We start from the raw sequence: 19,542 nt of genomic DNA, 5'->3' as shown, positions 1-19,542 counted from the left end.
GCATGACTGAACACAGTAACAAAAATTATATCTTTTTTCATTTTGTTGACTAATAAACTTGTGATAGAGTGCAGACCTGGGTTGCTTGGGTTGGCAGTAAACAAAAAAACAAAACAAACAAACAAAAAAAAAACTACAGGTTAAGCAATGTTGTTGAAGCTGGGTTGAAGTTTTTGGTGATCATACTTTGTATTACCCAATTTATAGAGCTAAACAGTGCCTGAATGGACATAATTTATTGCCTTTGCCTGTGTTGTGTCTGCAGCTGGCTATGAAGCATCAGAAGGAAATGGAGCAGCTACAGAAAAACCAGAGAGAACAGTTGGAGAAACTGGAGAAGTTCAATGAGCAGGTACAACACTCAATACCAGTGAGAATTTCACTGACCAATATACTGTAGATTTTAGAAGAAAATGACTGAAGATAACTGACCTGTCACCCAACTTACCATTATTTGATAGCTGTTCTTCACCTGAACTGCTGAACTGTATAACCACAACATTTATTAGACCCACGTCCCAGTACTACTGCAGCTCTCTGGCTGATTTCTTCCCTAGACAATGGCTGCAGTCTGTATCATTTGTGGTGTAATTAGTTTTGCAGGAAGTGTTCCACAAAGCTGGCATCAGGACTGTCTTAAGAGACTCCAAAGAGAAACAATGCTGGTCCAGAAGAATAAACACAAAGTGCATATTAAAGAATAATATGCGGTCTATGTAGCAACTTACTGTTGCACTTTCTTCTTATAGTAGCATAGGTTTGTCCTGATTTTACAATGTCCTGTATGTAAACCATATCACTCTAACCCCCACACTTAAAAGTGTACATTACAAATACTAGAAGCTAAAGTAAAGTATAGTTCACTTTGTATATCAAGGTCTCATGTTTCCATCTCTGCCTTTTATTTTGCCATCTGTCACACTCCATTACCTGTACATATTTAACCTGTATGCACATATTCATTTGTTTTTAATATGATTTGCTTCTTCTGGCACAGCTTTTGAAATCACACCATGCAAACAAACAGGTTCAAGGTAGGCATCTCCATCTCACTCAACTCCACCTTTGATACTATCTCTGTCAGCATCACCTCTTTGTCAGTGCATCACTTGGTAATCATGCTTCCTTCCATCTCTTAACCTTCTACCTCTGTCATGTTATTTTTTGTCACTGCAGGTTTCTGCTGAGCCTGTTAAAATCTGTATTTCTCTGCCATTTAAATTACTACTGTAGTGAGCAGTCTTGAAGTGAGTCACCACTGAGTGAAGCAGGAAAATAGTACACGACAGGGCTGTCTTTGAATAGATTGCAAGATTTTTTTTTTTTTTGAAAAAGTGATTCATTTTCCCACATTTTTAGTCTGCAGCTCTCAGGGTGTCAGCAGTGCCAACTAGCAGCTTGAGTCATTTATCACCATGACTCACCAGCTATTACTAAGCAAAAACAGCTAGCTCGCAACCTGCTCCACTGTGCTTTCACTCCAGCGCATAATCATTTGCTTTCATAATATGTGACAGTGTCTCAGTGCAGACTTTTTGTGGCAGCTATTACATGTCACTCTTACGCATGTGGTTTATATTAGCTGCAAAAGTATGCCATAATAGTCACCCAACAATATAACATTCAGAACTTAAATTCAGATCAAACTTTCAGACGTCAACAATGGTAACAAATAGTGTTAAATTGTGTGAAGTCTAGTTTCTGTATCTGTGTGTTTGTTCATGTTTTTTGTCCCTTCAAAGGCCAAGGACATGCAGCAGATGGTGAAGCTGGAGGAGGAGATGGACCGCAGACCTGCCACGGTGGTGTGAGCGACTGAGACTGAGACACAAACACACACACACACACTCAATAAACATACACACACGCAGGTGCAGAAACACTCCACCATGGATAGCCCTCTATAAGCCAGAGACAAAAACCCTACCCACATCACTGTCTCTGTACTTTTCTGACAAGTTCACACACAAACACACAGTAGACCTCCTCACCATTTTTTTCTTCTGTTCATTCACCTGTACTCCCTGTCTTCTACACTCTTACCCCACCCACTAACTTTATACCACTGAGCCATTGGTGCTTATCACTTTTTGACAGAGGGTTTAACCACTTATCGAGTAAGGAAATGTTACCTCGGAGATGACGTGACAGTCAGACGCATCCCCTCCTCCACTGTATGTAGATCTAAATTTTCTATCACCCTCACTGTTCTCTGCAATCTACTGGCAACACAGCTGCAGCTAATGGTGGACACACACACACACAAACACATTCACTCACGGGTCGGATGAAATGGACATCCGTTCCCTTTTTGACTCATTTGTTTTTTTGTTTGTTTTTTTGTTTTTTTTTTTTTTTTTAAATCGGTACCCGATTAACCACTCCAGAAACAGCGTGGATGAGGGGAGAAGAATATGTATAAGATTTGTCATTTCAGCACAAATGAATAAACTTTGTGAAGAACACTGTACGCTACACACTAGTCCTGTCCTGAGCACTTTGTATGTAATAGGCCATCATAACAATGTGGAAAATGTAGCAGTGCACTACTAGAACTACTAGTTTTCTGTATTTCAGTAAGAATGTATTTAAAAAAAAAAAAACACTGTATGAAGGAGAAGCAAACCCCCAGTGTCACTTAATCCTACAATGCAAGCTGTTTGACTTCACAAAAGATGTATTATTGACTTTTTTGTTGTTCAACAATGTTACAGCTGACTATAAAAATGCTTAATTGTTGAGAAAGAAGACTATACAGGGATCACAAGGGGATACTGTTCACTTTTGATTATGACAGCCGATATCTGTCAAATGTAATTACTATGAGATACCCAAGAGATGGTGTAATAGCTGTGTCCTTAAATTTTTTTTTTTTTTAATGCAATGCTCAACTTCCACAAGCTGCAAAACTCTTTAATACAACAATCTAAACTCTAAATTTGGGGCTCAAAGTCATGTAAACTATGCAAAAAAAAAAGAAGAACAAGTTATAGCTACAAACTGAGGAATTATCAGACTAGTTACAACACCCAGTTGAAATTATGATGATATAATGAGCTGGACATCAACTAGTAAGTATAAGGTTAAGTATGATTACAATACGATTCTTTGCATTGAGGGGTTTTGCACTTAAACTCAGAGAGCTGTCAAGCCAAGGCTGTAATACACTGCTAACAAAATGAATCCATACTTGGCAGCACATTAATTCTGCTGTATTAGATTCTTTTAATTGAGTGACCCTTCACCATCAGACAAAAACTTTAGTCGACACAAGTCAGCACCATCTCGTCTCATCAGTGTCCTACTCATTAAGGCATTGTTGAAGTGAAGTGCTCCCTCAATAGCTTCTTAACTGCACCTTAGCAACCTCAGCTAGTAATCCTCACCTTTCCCCTTGCCTTTGGTCGGGGGAGATCAGACAAAATTATTACAGATCTGTAACAAAGCCTGTGACATGGCTGCCACACACACTATCTACACTGGGGATTTCAGACAAGGCCTGTATCCCTCTGTGTCCCAGAATGGTTCCCCTTTAATGTAGCAGTTTGTGAGACTACAGAAGGTTTAAGGAAGCACTACCATTGTTAACACAGGTGATGCTGCTGGACAAAAAGCCTCTGCAGAGGGAGAAATGTGACATAGAAGTACTATTATAAAGTAATGCTGTGGGTACTGTAGTATTGTGCACATATGATCATGCCAGGCATTGACATTGCATGGCCTAACACTAACAAAGACAACCAAAATGACAAACATCATACTATGATATGAAAACACACAAGAACGTCAGCATAAAAGAACCACTAGGTATTTTGGCCTTTTTAAAGATTTTTTTTTCCTGTTGTTTTATTCTGCTGTAATTCACTTAAAGGGTAGACGGGATGTTCTTGTATATACTGGAATGTATGTAGTTAATTTTACTTTTTGACCAGTTGTGTTCTGTCATTCAAGGGCTTGGGGATAGAGTGGGTCTGTTGGAAACTGGGGAAGGACATTTATCAACCACTGGGTTTTCTTGTTTGTTTTTGTTTCTGTTTTCCAGTCTGCCCTTACTGCACCACACAACACAGTATAAAACTCTCACCACATATCTAGTGCAGAGATAAACGAGTAAAAAGTGCTTTTAAATTTTATTCCATTGCTTTCAAATGTGCCACTCAGTGTCTGTTAGGACGTTTAAATTATTTTATGAATGATAAAAATGCCAAATTAAGGGGTTATTTATATGAAGATATATATATATATAAATAAATGAATATATATATTATATATATTAGATATAATGTGTAGTTTAAGATAATTATGTTTGTTAGAGGCTTTTTTGCACTAGTTGAATGTTTATGTTGTGTGATTACATGTAACCTTCGGCTCTAGTTTGTCTAAAAAGCAGATTATTTTTGCAGAGCGATGTCACCGATTTGAGTTCCTCAGTTTCTACTGTATCTCCTCTTTGTTTTCTATTTGAACTGTAGCTTGTCAACAAACCATTCTGTGCGTGTTTTTGTATTTACATTGTATTGTTGAACTTATAGCAATGAAAATACTGTTGTTATCCAGCTCCTTTAATACTGTTTTATAGTATGTGTACCAATAAATCCAGGTGTAAAATGGGACATAACCATGTGGCTCATTTGTGTTTTCTTGCAATCATGGGTCCCAACATCACCTTAGTGTTTGACTGTCCATTTATTTATCTGGCCAGAAACCATAAAATAAACCTTTTGAATTGATTATTCTTTAAGTGATATTTTAGGGTGGTAGGAATATTTAAATAAAGTGCACCACAAGTTATGTTTCTAAGAAAATCTATTTTCTTTGACTCATTAAAACGTTATTCTAATTAGACTCTTCATTCTGAGATCTGATCATTGTGTTTTGAAAATGTCTCAGGTGGAGTCACACTGTCCGTAGGCCAGATTTATTGTCAACGGCGGGAGCGTGCAACGCGCGCGCGCACACACCACCCACGCACTTATTTACCAAACAATGACCACTGCCATCTAATCACATTCAACAAGTGCAGGGTGTATTCATATCCCAGATCCACTCTTGAACGCGGGCGGCTTCAGCGCTGAAGCTCTTTATTGTCATTATAAGCAAAGTATTTCCATTAGAAAGACGAACAAAGCGCGGTAATTATGTTTGCGTTGCCCGGCAACTCCGTGGCTTCCCCTTCACTATATAACAGGGGTTGTGTGTTTGTTTTGTCAGCACTCGTTGGGGGACAGGTTTCCAAACGTGCTCCAACTTAAAGGAAGATGACATTTCTCTAATACGTTTCTGAGCTATTTCAAAATCATGCTCAAGGCTCCCGGGAAGTCTGACGAGCAAACGGGCACCAAGATCCTCTTGGAGGCAATGTCCAAGGACAAAGTCCACCTGGCAAGGTTTGTTCTGGACGCGCTGGACGGGGAAATAGTGGACTCCAAAACCGAGGGCGCACAGACGCCTCTCATCTCATCTGTCCTGCTGCCTCATAGCCAGACTCGGTGCAAGTTTTTAGAGCTTCTGCTGCAGAGGGGAGCCAGTGTCAACTGCCAAGGCGACAACGGGCGCACCGCGCTCAGTTACGCCTGTGAGAAAGGCTACCTGGATGCTGTGAAGCTCCTGGTCCGAAACAACGCAGACCCGGAGATAGTGGACTCCTGGGGGAACACTGCTCTGATGTACGCAGCAGTAGCAGGTCACTCCCACGTTGTCGAGTTTTTGGTGAGAGCTTTCAAGAGGCTGGGTCTTCAGATAGACAGGCAGAATAAAGTTGGCAACTCTGCTGTTGAAGTGGCAAAGTTTCTCGGCCACACAGAGTGTATCTTTGCGCTCACAAACAACTCCAAGAAGGGCCGTGAGTCTGAAGGTGGCGCTCAGGGAAACGCGCAGTCGCGACTTAGTGTGAGAGGCTGTGATGAAAATGACAAGGTTGACAGTAAAGTTGGACAGTTAGTGAACAAACTTGAGGTCCTCAAAACATGTAATCATGCAGATTGTGTATTGGTTCAAAAGTGCACATGGCAGCCAAGGCCTCGGATAAAACAGAGCAGGCTACCATCGATGGACTCTATAGAGGAGTTTGAAAGAGAGAATGACGGCTCTTACTCGCCTCCACAGGATCTGGACTTCTCCGCAGTCTTAACCCCAAAACCCCCTCCACGAACTTCCGACCATTCTCCCAACTCAAAGCATCATAAAACCGGAGAAAGGCTGACCACCTCTGATGATCACCTACCCCCTCTCATACAGAGCTGTGACGCTCAGAAGTCTATTTTCCTCTCACCTCGGCCCAGCAGAAACATGGCCAAACCCTGCGCGCCCTCTGCCCTGGGAATCTTACTGACTCCCATTCTCTCCAACAAAAGTGAGAGCGAATCAGGGACAGAAAAGTCAAAAATGTCAGATTTCGGTGTGCCCAGATTTCATGACAGCTATTATCAGAAAAGATGTAGTCTGCCAACCAGTGTCCTCAGCCCCACACCTCCGGAGCGCACACTAGTGCCTTTGCGTAAATCCAGAACCGTGAGGAGGCGCGAAGCCTCCCCCTGCAAAGCCGAACCTCCTCAGTTAACCGCACCGGCCGCCGCCACTTCAACCACGACTTTCTCAGTATTAAGCAACAAGCTCTTACGTCGATTTACCTCCCCGGAATTTAAGAAGGACGTTAAAGAGTTGGAGGATGACCCGGTGTTGACTCCAGGACGGATTCCGCGATCAGAAACTTTTCCCCAGGGCATAAAACATGCCCAAGTTGGCAGTAAACCAAGCATCGACAGCATCAGCTCCGTCAATTGCGAGTTTGACTTTCATTTCAGAGTGCCAAACTCTTAAAAGCCGCAGAGCGCCGTGCGTAAAACGTGTTTGTACTTATGCGCCGCTAATCTCAAGACAGTGTGGTTACATTTAGACCTGTTTCCGTGAAAGAGATGATCTGTTCCGTTCAATCATGCCACTTTTCTAAAATCACATCTAAACGTGTGTCTACGGATTCTCACTGACCTTCAAAACTGCCTCTATAGAGGATTAGAACATCCAGACAGCGTCGATGTCTCATGTTCTCGTCACTGAATAGCGCAGTGATGACAATGCATCCGCCCTCCAAAAGTTTCTGTGTTACACCCGGACGCTTTCAACTGAGGGATGTAGGGAGCCGAAGTCTTTTAACTACAACTGGAAAATTAACGGTTATCGCTACAAAATCTGCATAAACTATGTGCATAAACGCCTGCACCTGCCAGCTGGATACTGCAGCTACAGAGTGAGGCGCAATGTGGAACTTCTAGTTTCAATGTAGATGGTTGCGCCTATGTTTAGCAGCGTTTGTCACCCCCTTTAGAGAACGTGGGGGTTGTACCGAAGGTGGAGGGGTGTTGTGCAATAACAAATAAATCATATAGATATTACTCAACATTATTTGTGTTGTGTTGCAATCTATATGTCTCTGTATCTTTCGGATTTCTGTTAGGTGCACTGCCATCTTTAATTTTGCTTCTTTTTTTTCTTCTTTTTTTCTGATTCTAATGGTTGCTGCAGTGAATAAAATCTCACCATCTGGAATAAACATGGTGTCCTGTGTTCGATGGGTGTGTGTGAGAAAGAGAAAGGGGGGCACTCAGAGACTATTATTGTGCACTCTATTTACTGTATATTTTTTTAAAAGGGCAATGTGCCGTTCTGCGTGTCGTTTTGTCGGTTTAGTTTATATCTGAGTTCATGCGTCCCGCAGAGAAATTATTAAGAGACAATTCAGGCTTTAACGTCTCAATAAGCACCAAGTTTAGTCTGATGTTAAATGAGCCTTTTATGTGTGGGCAATTAGTCTCAATTACGTTATTAAAGCAACAGAAAAAGTACGCCCTAGTGGTTCCAGTGCCAGACTCACTTGTGTCATAACTTCTGAAACGTTTCTGAGTATCTTGACACAGCAACAAACATCCCTCTACCAAACATGACAAGTTCGTTCGTGGGAGTAAATGTGGTAAGATCTCGCCCTATGAATGATAACATGAAAAGGATTTTAAGTCTACGTGAGATTGAGTGGATTTTTGCAGCCCTCATTCTCACCCACTCTCAGCTGCAACCGTGCAGAAGTAGAGTTTGAGAGAGGGAGGGAGGGGGTGTTGTCGGCGTTTCCCTCCAGACATACATCATTTCAGCCCATCCTACAGCTGCTGCCACAGAGATGGAGACTACAGCATTGCGGGAATAACTGAGACTGCATGCCGAGTCCGTCCTTACAGGAGACAAATTCAGTTGACGGACTTTTTCTTTCAAGGCGGACCATTTATCCTGACTATAATAATGTGTAGAGGGAGCTCAGTCCTGCAGCTGTCACTGGGTTAAAACCTGTCAACCTTGCAGAGGGAGGTCGGTGTGGACAGCCAGAACTCCTCGGTACCGGCTGCTTCTGCAGCGCAAACCGGATCTCACGTCCAACCTGGAGACATTTTTGCTGCATTCACGATGATCTGAGCGTGACTTCTGGGCGCTGAGTAGAGGCATCCCTCCTCTCGCTCTCTTCCCCCCGCCTTTCTTTCTCTCCCGCCTCCCCTCTCCGGCTTCCTTTCTCTCTTTTCTTTTCGTGGGTTCAGCACAGTCTGCCCAGTCAGATAGCCCCCTTTTTTCAGCGCTGGGGAAGCTGATAGAGATGGGACGACTCGGTTTCAGCACCACGGAGAGCGCCAGACTTCTGCTGCTCAGTGTGTGTGGTAAGTGTGTGTTTGTGTGTGTGTGTGCGCAGCTGTCGTGACTCCTCACTGCAGTGTGTGTGTGTGTGTGTGTGTGTGTGTGTGTGCGCCTACCTACTGTGTTAAAGCATGACAGAGCACCGCGTGTGTGTTGTTATATTTCTATGAATTGGCATATTTCACCTCTCATTTTGTCGTCACATAAATCTACAAGTCGTTCAGACATGATCAGAGTTGGGGTTCATCACTTCCTGACGTTGTTTAGACTGCAGCCAGTGGCGTGCTGTTGCTCCCCTGAGACTGCAGATTTCAGTCTCCAGTGTTTTAACCCGATTTTGACTTTGCCGTGAGGAAACAGGGATGATATGGCAGTGATCTGAAGATGTGGGGGACCTTGAGCTAAACTCAGAGTAGCCTATCACGCCGCTGCTTCTGCTGATTCTGCATGTTTTAGTGTGTGCGTGAGCCCTCATCTGTTACCCCCTTGACAAAAGCGCCCCCCACCTCCAACTTTTCAATATTCTGTTCTGTTCCGTTTGGTCCCCAGGTGTGCTGGTGCTGTCCGTGGTGCTGGCGGAGCAGGAGGGGGAGAACCTGTCTGGTCTCTCCAACAACCCGGACAAAGCCATCTTCGCGGTCCGGGAGAATGGCACGACATGCCTGATGGTGGAGTTCGCCGTGAAATTCCTCGTGCCATATGACGTGCTCGCGCTCAACGGGATAGACGTAAGGAATCCCCCCGTGCATTTTAATACACGTGGATGCTTTATAAAATGAAAGGCAGAGGTTGATTCAAGTATATAAGCTGCGGAAAATGTTGCCTTGTGTTGCGGACACTAAAGGTTTATCCGTTGTGCGTAACGGTGGTTTCAGCGCTGAAAAACGCGTGTTGCATGCAAAATATTTTGACATTTATTTTAATTGCCGGTTTTTGCTCATGTTAATAAAGGAAATGTATTTTATTTACATTAGAATTGGATTTTGGAAACCGTTTTTGTTGTGTGCAGACGTGCGTAAAATGCTGTCGACGCATTAAATCCCATCATCAAGAGAAGGGAAATATTTTTTAATATCAAACTTTTACACCAGTCATTAAAACTATTGTAATGCGCTCCGTTTGTAATAACCAGTTACTCAAATAATCCGGTATGTCTTCTGGATATTTGATTGTCCTATGACTTGGTGCGTAAAAGTGGGAGTCAAATGCTACAAACTCCTTGCAGCGACATTTCAGTCCATAATCTGTCTCTGTCTGTCGACTTTCTCCACCTGCTTCTTGTATCTTTCTGCAGCTAATCACCGAGCAGGCGTCATTCACTCTGCCCCGTGGTGCAGAAATCGAGGGGAAATGTGGGACCACGGAGTCAGAGATCCACATAACCTGGAAGAACAACGCCTACACTCTCCGCATCTACTTCTCCAAGGTGGGCGAGAAGAGGAAACCGATATACTGTCTATACTGTATCATCATATGCAACTTTAAAAAAGGAACCATCCTCTGGAAATATCAAGACGCCAACACATCGCCATTTAACACAAAAATGTACTTTTTCACAAATGTACTGCCACTTTGATTTTTATTGAGGAATTTGAAATGACAAAGTACTGTCTGATGTTTCAAATTTTCGTTAAAGTCTGGCTTTTTCCTTGAATTAAACGGTATTACCTACCGTACTATCGGATTAATCTATATTTTTTCTAGATAATGTGTATATATTTTAGTAGAAATGAATGACTACATTCATCAGAAGAATGTTATGCATTTTTTAAAAAAGTTTCAGCAGTGAATGGACGTCTAGCTTGACTTATCAGGCTGCCGTGTGGCCTGCCTCTCCATGCACTGGAAAAGCCCGGTTTGACGCTTCTGTATGTGTGTGCGTGCGTGCGTGTTTGCAGGAGTTCCGTGACAAGGGCATTGAGGTGTGGAAGATTAGCAAGGTCCAGTTCGTCTACGACACCTCGGAGACATCGCATTTCATCAACGCATACAACCGTGAGTCTCCCGTCGAGCCTGTGTACAGTAGCAACTCAGCACATTTCCATCCCGCCTGCTTTGATCGCAACTAGCTCTCATTCATCTCACATTAGCATTCAGCTGGAATTAGAGGGTTGACTCATGCAGGGATTCACGATTTTCGCCCACGTAGACTATTCAGTTTTGAGTTTTAAGCAAAATTATTATTGGTTTCAGATTTTTATCCTGCGCCTTTCAGCTGACAATACAATTATTATTATTATTATTATTATTATTATTATTATTATTATCATTCATCATCATCATCATCAGTTGTAGCAGTAGTAGTAGTATGCCATTCGTAATATGAAAAAGACGGGTGAATGAATAATACGTTTTCATCATTTTTTTGTCAATTTGCAACATTTTAGGTGTCTTTTATATGTTTTTATTTAATTATCTTACTTAATTTAATCTTATTCTATTTTATTCTGAAGGATTTTTTCACCTGTTTTATTGTTTATACTGCTTTTGGTTGCACTGGATCCTCCTAAATTATCCTAAAATATCAATCAAATCATCAAAAACTATTAAATAGAATCTCATTTTCACATAAGCCTCCGTAAAATGAATGGATCACACACACACACACACACACACACACACACACACTTTGAGCTTAGTCACATCTTCCTGCTTATTTCATATTCACTAATTTCATTTTTCTTTCCAGCTGGAAACACACAGCCAGCACCCACCGCCTGTCGGCCCTGGTGACCCCCGCCGGGCGCTCCTATGTGTGCACAGCACAGCAGACCCTCACCCTCATCTCTAGTGACCACCAGAAAGGCATCACTGTCTCCATGTACGACATCCAGATCCAGCCCTTCGACATCGCCTCTGACTTCATGTTCAGTGAACGTAAGAACAACATACCCATGGTACCTTATTGAGAGAGCAAGTCAACCTCTGCCACACACTGCCAATGTTTTCTAGTCACACATCATGAAAAACAAAGATGGTGATGATGAGAAATCCTGGGGTGAGGGTGTTACAGCCTGACATCTCACGGAGGCACGCACACACACACACACACACACACAGTCACAGCTCTGGGGGGGTATTGCTGCAGTATGAGTACTACTTTGAGCTGCAGAGAGGGTAACGAGAGAGAAAAGAGGGGGTGGGGATGCAAGAGAGACAAAAGGGACGCAAAGAGAGAGAGAAAGAGGAGGAGAGGGTTGGGGGTCATTAGGACTTTATGAGTGCAGTCATATCCTTGCCCTCAATGCAGCTTTTATAGACATACTCAATGAACCTGGCTGTCCTCTGTAGCCAATCACCTTGGAAGAATCATTTGCTCTGAGCTGCTGTAAACTAGGCTGTGCTATGCTTCACTGCCTTCCTCCTAGTGTGCATTACTGCTGCTGTCCACAATGAGAAACACCTTCAACTTGGAGCCACATACATATACTGTACAGCTAGTACAGACAGTTGTTGTTTTGGTGTACTCCTTACACACACACACACACACACACACACACACACACACACACACACACACACATATGAAAATGTGTGTGCATATTAACATACATGCATGCGAGCACAAAAGATGAAAAGAGGGAGAGGAGAGAGAGGAAACATCTGTCTGAAGTTTGTCATTTCGCAAATAGAAACCTCAGGAACAGACACACATGGACAGTAACTCCATTATCCACTCACAGATTGCACACAGACATGCAACACACTGCATGCACGCACACATGCCTCTAACATTCTATACTGATGCGTGACTAGTCTGTAGGAGGCCAAATGATGAGCATGTGGTTCATTACTGAATTCTACTGAAGATAACAATGACAGTAGAGCAGAGTGATGTCTGAAAATTATATCACAATAGTAATAATACTTTTCTAATACTGATTAATACCATAGCATTCTTTGGATTTGCCCAAAGCATGTTTAAATGGTAGAAAAAGAGAATCTATAGAAACACTAATTCCTGAAATATTATATCTACATTATATCTATCATCTCTGTGGACTTGTGGATGATACATTATAGCAATTATGTTATATATTAACTTTGGGGGGGAATACAAATCTAAAAAAAAGTATAACAAATAATTAAGTCACTTTTGAACAGTGCATTGACTGGCAGTTAAATAGAGTTTTGTAAAATGATGATATTATATCATCACAATGCAAATACACTTAAAGGCATTACAAAAGCATACTGAATTATCACTCATCCCTAAAAGCTAGTACACTGCATTCTGCCAGTTATGTTCAGTTTCCTCATCTTGCTGACTGTGGTCATTATTCCACTCTCTGCAGCCTACAAGTGTATCACCGACCAGCGGGAGCGCCTGGAGGAGACCCTCCCCCTCATCCTGGGCCTCATTTTGGGCCTCATAATCGTCATCACAGTCACAGTCTACCACTTCCACCTGAAGCTGACAGCCAACCAGCCCCAGCTCCCCAGAGATCGCTCCATGTACAAGAACATGTAGTCAGCAGCACAACGGCGACAGCTCCCTCAGCTCTCTCCAAAGCTAACCTGATAAAAGACTTGTCTCCTCAATGTCCCAGGCCCAACACCACGGAGGAAAAGTGCCCTGCCCTGGACTGATTCCCTGACAGAGAAATGTGTGTAGCCTGTACTGCAGGCCCAATGGAGCTTTCACACGACTAAAACACAAGTTAATGGGACAGCTTGGGGCCTTGCATGGATGTAGTTGGAGGGTCGACCCACCAGAATCTTAATGCCATGAATTCATATTCTGCATTACAGTGATAAGAATTTTAATGAAAATAAAACATTCATTTCCACTCTGACGTTACAGTTACAGGTTACCTGTTATTTTCATGATATCACTGGGACCTATTTTATCACTTAAGCCATTTTTATCCAACTTGTCTTTGAGAGAAATTTCAGATATTGCCTGAGCTTCTGCTGTCATTTGCCAACAGTCTGTCATCCTCTCCTCACCCTCTCTTTCTCTCTCTCTCTCTGAAACTGCTGCTATATAATTTCGATACCTATTGTTGGTTCTGTATTTGCTGACCTTAATATATTTTTGTTCAAGAATCCCCTTGGATTTCATTTTTGAATGCTGCCATAGTGTTGACAGTGGACAAGTCTTGTAGTGTGTGCAGTGCAGTGGCATTCAGAGTCATTAAGAGTTGCAATGTTTTTGCTTTGATTTCAACAAATCTCTTCTCCACACTGATGTATGGAACATATCAAAGAAAAAAAAAAGAAATACATAAACATCTGACAAAAATTCTGTACTAAATAGTGAAGAATTTATCAGAATGCCATATGTGTGTTTATGAAAGTACAGAGGTTATTGAATTAAAAAAATATGTGTGTATAATATTTTCAGAAACAAAGTCTATGCATAAACCTCTGCCGATGCAATCTTGTGCAGTATTCTTCTGTTCATTGAAATAAATTGCTGGAATCGTCTCTATACCTCTGTCAAGTTATTTCTATCATCTATCAAATTACTACAGTACATTCTCTTCAATCTTTCGACCTAATAAATGTCAGTTTCTTTCCTATATTGGCTTGAAACAAATTAACTATAGAGTTCAAATGAAAAACAGTGAAAAAGGTGACTGATACACCTGTCAGAGGAGAAGCTACAGGGATGAGGTATTGATTTTGTTGTCTGAATCTGGGCCTTTGAAGGAAACGGCAATACGAACAAATCTAATTGAAAATAAACAGAGCATTTGTGTCAGCTACACCTATTTGTTTCAGCAGTGTGGACATCATACATCATCCCAGTCACAACACATCAAAGTCACAGCCCCTTAATCTGGTTTTTCACTCAGCCGGGGCACTTCACTGTTGGAAATGATCTTTATGAAAGGTCAACTCCAGACCAGAGGTACCCATTCTAACTTTTCCAGATCTCCACCTCTAACTGCCATTTCAAAAATCCGACCAAGCACAGATTAATCCTACAACATCTGTAACAACCACAACATTATGAGAGGCCAGGAGTGGTTGTAACACTGTCAGGGTGAACAGTCAGGGATAAGCTCTGGTGGTATCTTCAAAACTGTAGAGCTGACACAATAAGTCAACTAATCAATTAGTTGATAGAAAATTAATCAGCTAGCAACTATTTTTATGATCAATTAACCATTTTAGTCAATTTTCAAGTTAAAGTGCTGAACAATCAATCTCTGGTTTGAGTTTATCCAATTTTAGAATTAGCTATTTCTTGGTTAGGTTGGTTAAGTTTTATGCAGTTGATTATTTGAGAAATAACACTAAATAAAACACATAACAAAAAATAGCTGCAGCCATATCATTGTTCTTGTTGTGAGTTCAATGACTGAGTTTGATTTGCAAGATTGAAGAGATTTTGAGCTGAGAAATAAGATTTGATAAGATTGGGATAATATTTTAGAACTGCAAAATGTTATGTAGTATCAGTCAATTAGCTCACACAATAATTTATAGGTCTAATTATTTTGTAAAGAAAACAAATTTATTAAATTATTCATCAAAAGTATTGAAGAAATTATACTTTTACCAGTATTTCAGCATTTCCCCCCAGCTAACCTTACAACTCATCCTAACAGTGACTTACAGGATGTTGTAGTGTTAATGTGAGTGATAGAGGTAGCTTCTGCAGAAATATGGAGGATGTCACAATCCTCCATCATCATCCAAGTGATTGTCTCCCACATTTGTCCACTATCATGTCTTAAAATCAGTAACATCATGGCCAGAAAATAAGCAGGATAACAGATGGTTACTGTTACAGCTGTAAAAACTATGTTGCTAAAGGTCTAGCTGTCTTAACAAATCTAAAACTGCGCATTTGTTAATTGTACAAAGTATGCAAGTTACACAAAAGCCACAACAATTAGAAATCGCCTAATTTTATCTTGCGTTTCCATTTAATTAAAAAGACATTTACAGACCACAAAATAATGCAGATGACCTCAAATCCCCACACATCAGCCAACTCATGTGGCTGGGGTTGCCATGGCAATACTTGAACGATAGAGCAGCAGAGCAAACTCACAGCCAGAAACCGTGCTTCAGCAACTTTAACTAGCATCCTCAACCCGAATACAACAGAGCCTGAGAAATGACGCAGCTCATGTTAAATCACACCAAATCATCGAACAACGACTGGCGACAGAAAGTTGGGTATTCTCCTACTAGAAAAGAGAGTAAGAGGAAGGTCTTCAGCATGCTGCTCAAGCTGCCAGCAAGTTTGCCTACACATTCACCCAAGGCAACAATAACGAAAGTAGCAAATAAAGTGGCACTGCCAGCTCAAAATTAATGTAGAAAAACTCACCCGTTGCTGAGCTTCAGAATCCCACCGGAGGTAGTCCAGCTTGTTTCGTTTCCGGTTGTAGCCGAAATATGCGCTGGATACAAATATATCCTTCATTTGGAAGTAAGTTCCTCGGAAATTTTTATGGCGAACAGTTCTTCGACACAGCTGACATTACGCAGAGGTTTGCAACTAAGTAGCAATTTCCTCAAATCTGACAGGCTAATTCCGCTGATGACCTGTCAATCACACATCGAAGGGTTATTTAAAAAAAAACATATTTGGACATTTCACCGTCTGTCATAAAGCTCTTCGTCGATAGTTAAGATTAAAATCCTGCGTCCGCCACATTTTTCACAGCAGACTTACTGACTTGTCATGACAGGAAACGCACAGGTGTAGCAAATGTTACTAATGATAACTCTGTTTCCGGAAAGCCGTGTCAGAGGACCGGCATGCATTGCACTAGGACCCTTGACCTTATATCTGAAGTGAATGCAGCCAGGGCCTTAACCAGGATTTTATTAAAACCTCCAAAATCCTTCAGTGCCACTGACCTAAGAAATTTTTTACTCGACCCCCAAAACACTCTTATTATTATATAATATTATTTATCCATTTAACTGTTTAATTATACTTTATTGGTCTAAATGGTGTTTTATACAGTTGTCCACACTGCCAGAAATAGCCTATAAAATTAGTGAAGAAATACTAAACTATTTCATTTTATTTTAATTGAACTGAATCGTTTTGCCCAAAAGCAGTAATAGTTAAATATTTACTGGCTCAAGAATGCCACAATTGGCCATAAAAAGCCTAACAGTAATTTGTCACTGAAGAATGTAGACTGAAATACAGACCTAAATTTGCTAATTAATTAATGATATTAATTATGTGCTTTTCCTGCTGTAAAGTGTCAAATAGTCTGTGTGAAAAATGTCTAAAATAATAATAAAGTTTGAAAAAACATGGGAAAAATGAAGCTATTTATACCATTTCTCAGAGCTGAAAGCAAGACCACCAACCTTCATATAGTTAGATTTTTGATTTACCTACACCTTTTAACATGACGTTGAGTCTTTGTGAGTGGAGCAGTTAAATGTGGTGTTCTATGAATATGTGGATGTATTATATTATTCACTCTAACAGTAACTCAATGACTCTATAGTCGTCAGTTTGATCCTCACTGACACCCTGCAGTTCGACTGGCCCCAGCTTTTATTTACTGGGCCGTTGGCAGAGGTATCTCTCTCTGAGAGAGAAGCTCCATTCTCTGTCCGAGCTAGATCAATATCCCATTATAGTGTTTCAGAGGGAAGTGGCTTAGAGGAAAGAAAGAGAAATAACCTCATATATTATGGCAACACCAATCCATGGACGTGTCTTTCTGCTTCTCTGTTCAGAGGTGAAGTTAGGGTGAAATAGTTGAAAATGAGAATTGTTGAATTTAGAGAATATGGAAGACCAAAACAACAAAGAGAAAATAAACTGTTGATGGCTGAAAGGAAGTCCCTTTGCATAATCTGACAGGGTGCTGTGTAAAAAAAAAAAAACCTTTGCTTGATATGAGACACTGAGAGAGAAGAGGAAGAGAAGACTGTAGAGGGTAATGAAGGAAAAATCCATGCAACACATCTCAATGTTTTTATGGGCGTTTTTTAATTGAAACCAGCTTCACTGATAACAAACATGCAATATCACTGTACAAGCCAACACCACAGATAAGTGTTACTCATTCAAGTCTTGACACATAGTCAAGGATTAGCCTGCAGCACACACACAAACACACGCGCACACGCTTTCAGATGTTGTACAGAGATAAACACGCTCTACCTCTTTTGCTCTTTGACATACACGGACACACACTCGCAACGCAAACACACACACACACAGACTCACATACAGTCATATTTACATATCACAGTGAATGATGGGTAAAAACGATGCAGGGAGGAGGATTACACTGTTCTCCCGGTCCAACCAGAGATGAGAATGGCAGCACAGTTTCCAGTGATAGCGAGTGTGTCTCTGACTGAGGTGGGATAAGGAGTGAGATGATGACAGTGAGGATGTGAGTAGAAAAACGAGACCTTTTATCAGCATCCTAGAATCTGTGCGGTAGGCGGGCGTCTTGGATGGGCGCCTCTTAGCATTTAGAGAAACAGGATGAGACTCCTAATATAAAAGAAAACAGGTCTGCGTGGAGTAAATCTTTTTTTTTTTTTTTTTTTGCCAAAACCACTCAATCTGTGCTACATTTAAATGCATGGTGTAATTACAGTATCATAAATACAGGGATTCATGGTTTCATAAATAGGTTTGGGGTATTGCTTGGATGATATAACAACTGATATCACTGTCTGCCGATGCGCTTTTAGAAATGTAAATCAAAACCCAACAAAAAAATAAATAAACAAAATAAACAAAAAAAGGCCACACTACCAAAAAATAAACCTTCAATTCCAATAAATAAATAAATACTTTAAAACGTCATACAAAATTCTGACATTACCCTTTTTCCAACATTTAATGGAAGTTCTGTCTACAAATGTAAGATAATAAATATATTTAGTATTTTTAGTAACAGTTAGGTTTAGGTGGGTTTATTTGGGATATCTCTTATATCTTTAAGCAAAAACTGGATTATAAACAGTAGGAAAGATCTCTGCAGAAACTCTGTTTAATACTGCTCATATCACAATGGTTACGACACGATAAAATACTGCAAATTATCAAAACTGTACAGAAAAACTTACAAGTTTCTCTAAAATACATTTTCACTGTTAGTGCGTGAGAAGAGAGATACAAGAGAGCTTGTCTCCGTTTGACCAGCTGAGCAGCAGCCTGTCCTTCACATGGACTGATGATGCAGTCAGTACCAGTCAAAAAAAAAAAAAAAAAAAAAAAAAAAGGAAAAAAAAAAACTCCCTCTTTCTGCACACAGCTGATTGTTCTGCCCTCTGCTGCTCTGGTCTGGTCTGGAGCAGAGCGCCGGTCCTCAGGGTCCCTTAAACTCGTTGCAACCCTCTGACACTGTTGCTGATGGCTACTACAACTCTACATGGAGCTGAAGACTCACAGTCTAAGGAAGAGAGAAGACTGCAGCAGGGCGAGCCAGCCCACACGTTTCTACTGGACGTCTAGTGAGTTCCTCTGGCACAGTGCGCTCTTCTACTCCAGTTCGTAGTTTCAAAATATTAGACGATTTTTTTTTCTTCTTTTCTGTGTTGTGTGTGTGTTTTTTAATGTATTTCTTATATTCCTCTAGCTAATCTACGTCACGGTTACAGGTGTGAGTGTGTTGAGCAGTGGAGTGTTTTGGCTGGGTGAGGGCAGTATCACCCTGGTAGTGTGTGTACAATATGTATGTGGGTTTTTTGTTTTAGTGTAGAAGAGGGCAGGTTTGGGCCAGCAGGTCAGCGGTGGCGATAGTGTCTCATGAGGGGGACGATGCAGGAAGGGAGTCCTGACAGCTTGAGGAAGGGGTGCTGGAGGAGTTCCTGGGCTGTGGCTCTCTGAGAAGGCTCCCTCACCAGCATCAGGTCCAGGAAGGATCGCAGCACAGAGGACACCTGGAGGTTATAAAGAAGTACTTTAAC

General features: G+C 41.2%; 3 protein-coding genes across 3 annotated transcripts in view; 2 read left to right on the top strand and 1 right to left on the bottom strand.

Moving 5' to 3' along the window:
- LOC108896906 (1-phosphatidylinositol 4,5-bisphosphate phosphodiesterase beta-4) overlaps positions 1-4,618 on the top strand; it is a 62,987-nt gene extending 58,369 nt beyond the window's left edge. Inside the window, 2 exon segments of the mRNA XM_018696206.2 lie at positions 266-352; positions 1,743-4,618. Of these exon segments, the coding sequence (XP_018551722.1) occupies positions 266-352; positions 1,743-1,811 (156 nt within the window). The 3' untranslated portion in view covers positions 1,812-4,618.
- A 3,521-nt stretch (positions 4,619-8,139) lies between these two features.
- lamp5 (lysosomal associated membrane protein family member 5) lies at positions 8,140-14,103 on the top strand. The gene is made up of 6 exons (XM_018696207.2): positions 8,140-8,696; positions 9,223-9,401; positions 9,968-10,099; positions 10,572-10,672; positions 11,363-11,550; positions 12,969-14,103. Exons 1-6 carry the CDS (start codon positions 8,636-8,638, stop codon positions 13,142-13,144), a joined length of 837 nt encoding a protein of 278 aa, XP_018551723.1. The 5' UTR covers positions 8,140-8,635; the 3' UTR covers positions 13,145-14,103.
- Positions 14,104-17,581: 3,478 nt separating this feature from the next.
- Positions 17,582-19,542, bottom strand: part of pak5 (p21 protein (Cdc42/Rac)-activated kinase 5) — a 39,919-nt gene continuing 37,958 nt past the window's right edge. The window contains 1 exon segment of the mRNA XM_051071968.1: positions 17,582-19,515. Coding sequence (XP_050927925.1) covers positions 19,360-19,515 — 156 coding nt within the window. The 3' untranslated portion in view covers positions 17,582-19,359.

Source organism: Lates calcarifer, linkage group LG7_1, assembly GCF_001640805.2.
Source record: "Lates calcarifer isolate ASB-BC8 linkage group LG7_1, TLL_Latcal_v3, whole genome shotgun sequence".
NCBI classification, from domain to species: domain Eukaryota; kingdom Metazoa; phylum Chordata; class Actinopteri; family Centropomidae; genus Lates; species Lates calcarifer.
The sequence above is the reverse complement of the archived record's forward strand: the minus strand, read 5'-3'. Positions and strand labels throughout refer to the sequence as shown.

Bases quoted from the DNA above. Each gene is read 5' to 3' on its own strand.
- lamp5 (XM_018696207.2), top strand. From the start codon at position 8,636: ATGGGACGACTCGGTTTCAGCACCACGGAGAGCGCCAGACTTCTGCTG. The intron at 10,100-10,571 runs GTGGGCGAGAAG...GCGTGTTTGCAG, and splicing joins TCCGCATCTACTTCTCCAAG to GAGTTCCGTGACAAGGGCAT. The intron at 10,673-11,362 runs GTCTCCCGTCGA...TTTTCTTTCCAG, and splicing joins ATCAACGCATACAACCGTGA to CTGGAAACACACAGCCAGCA.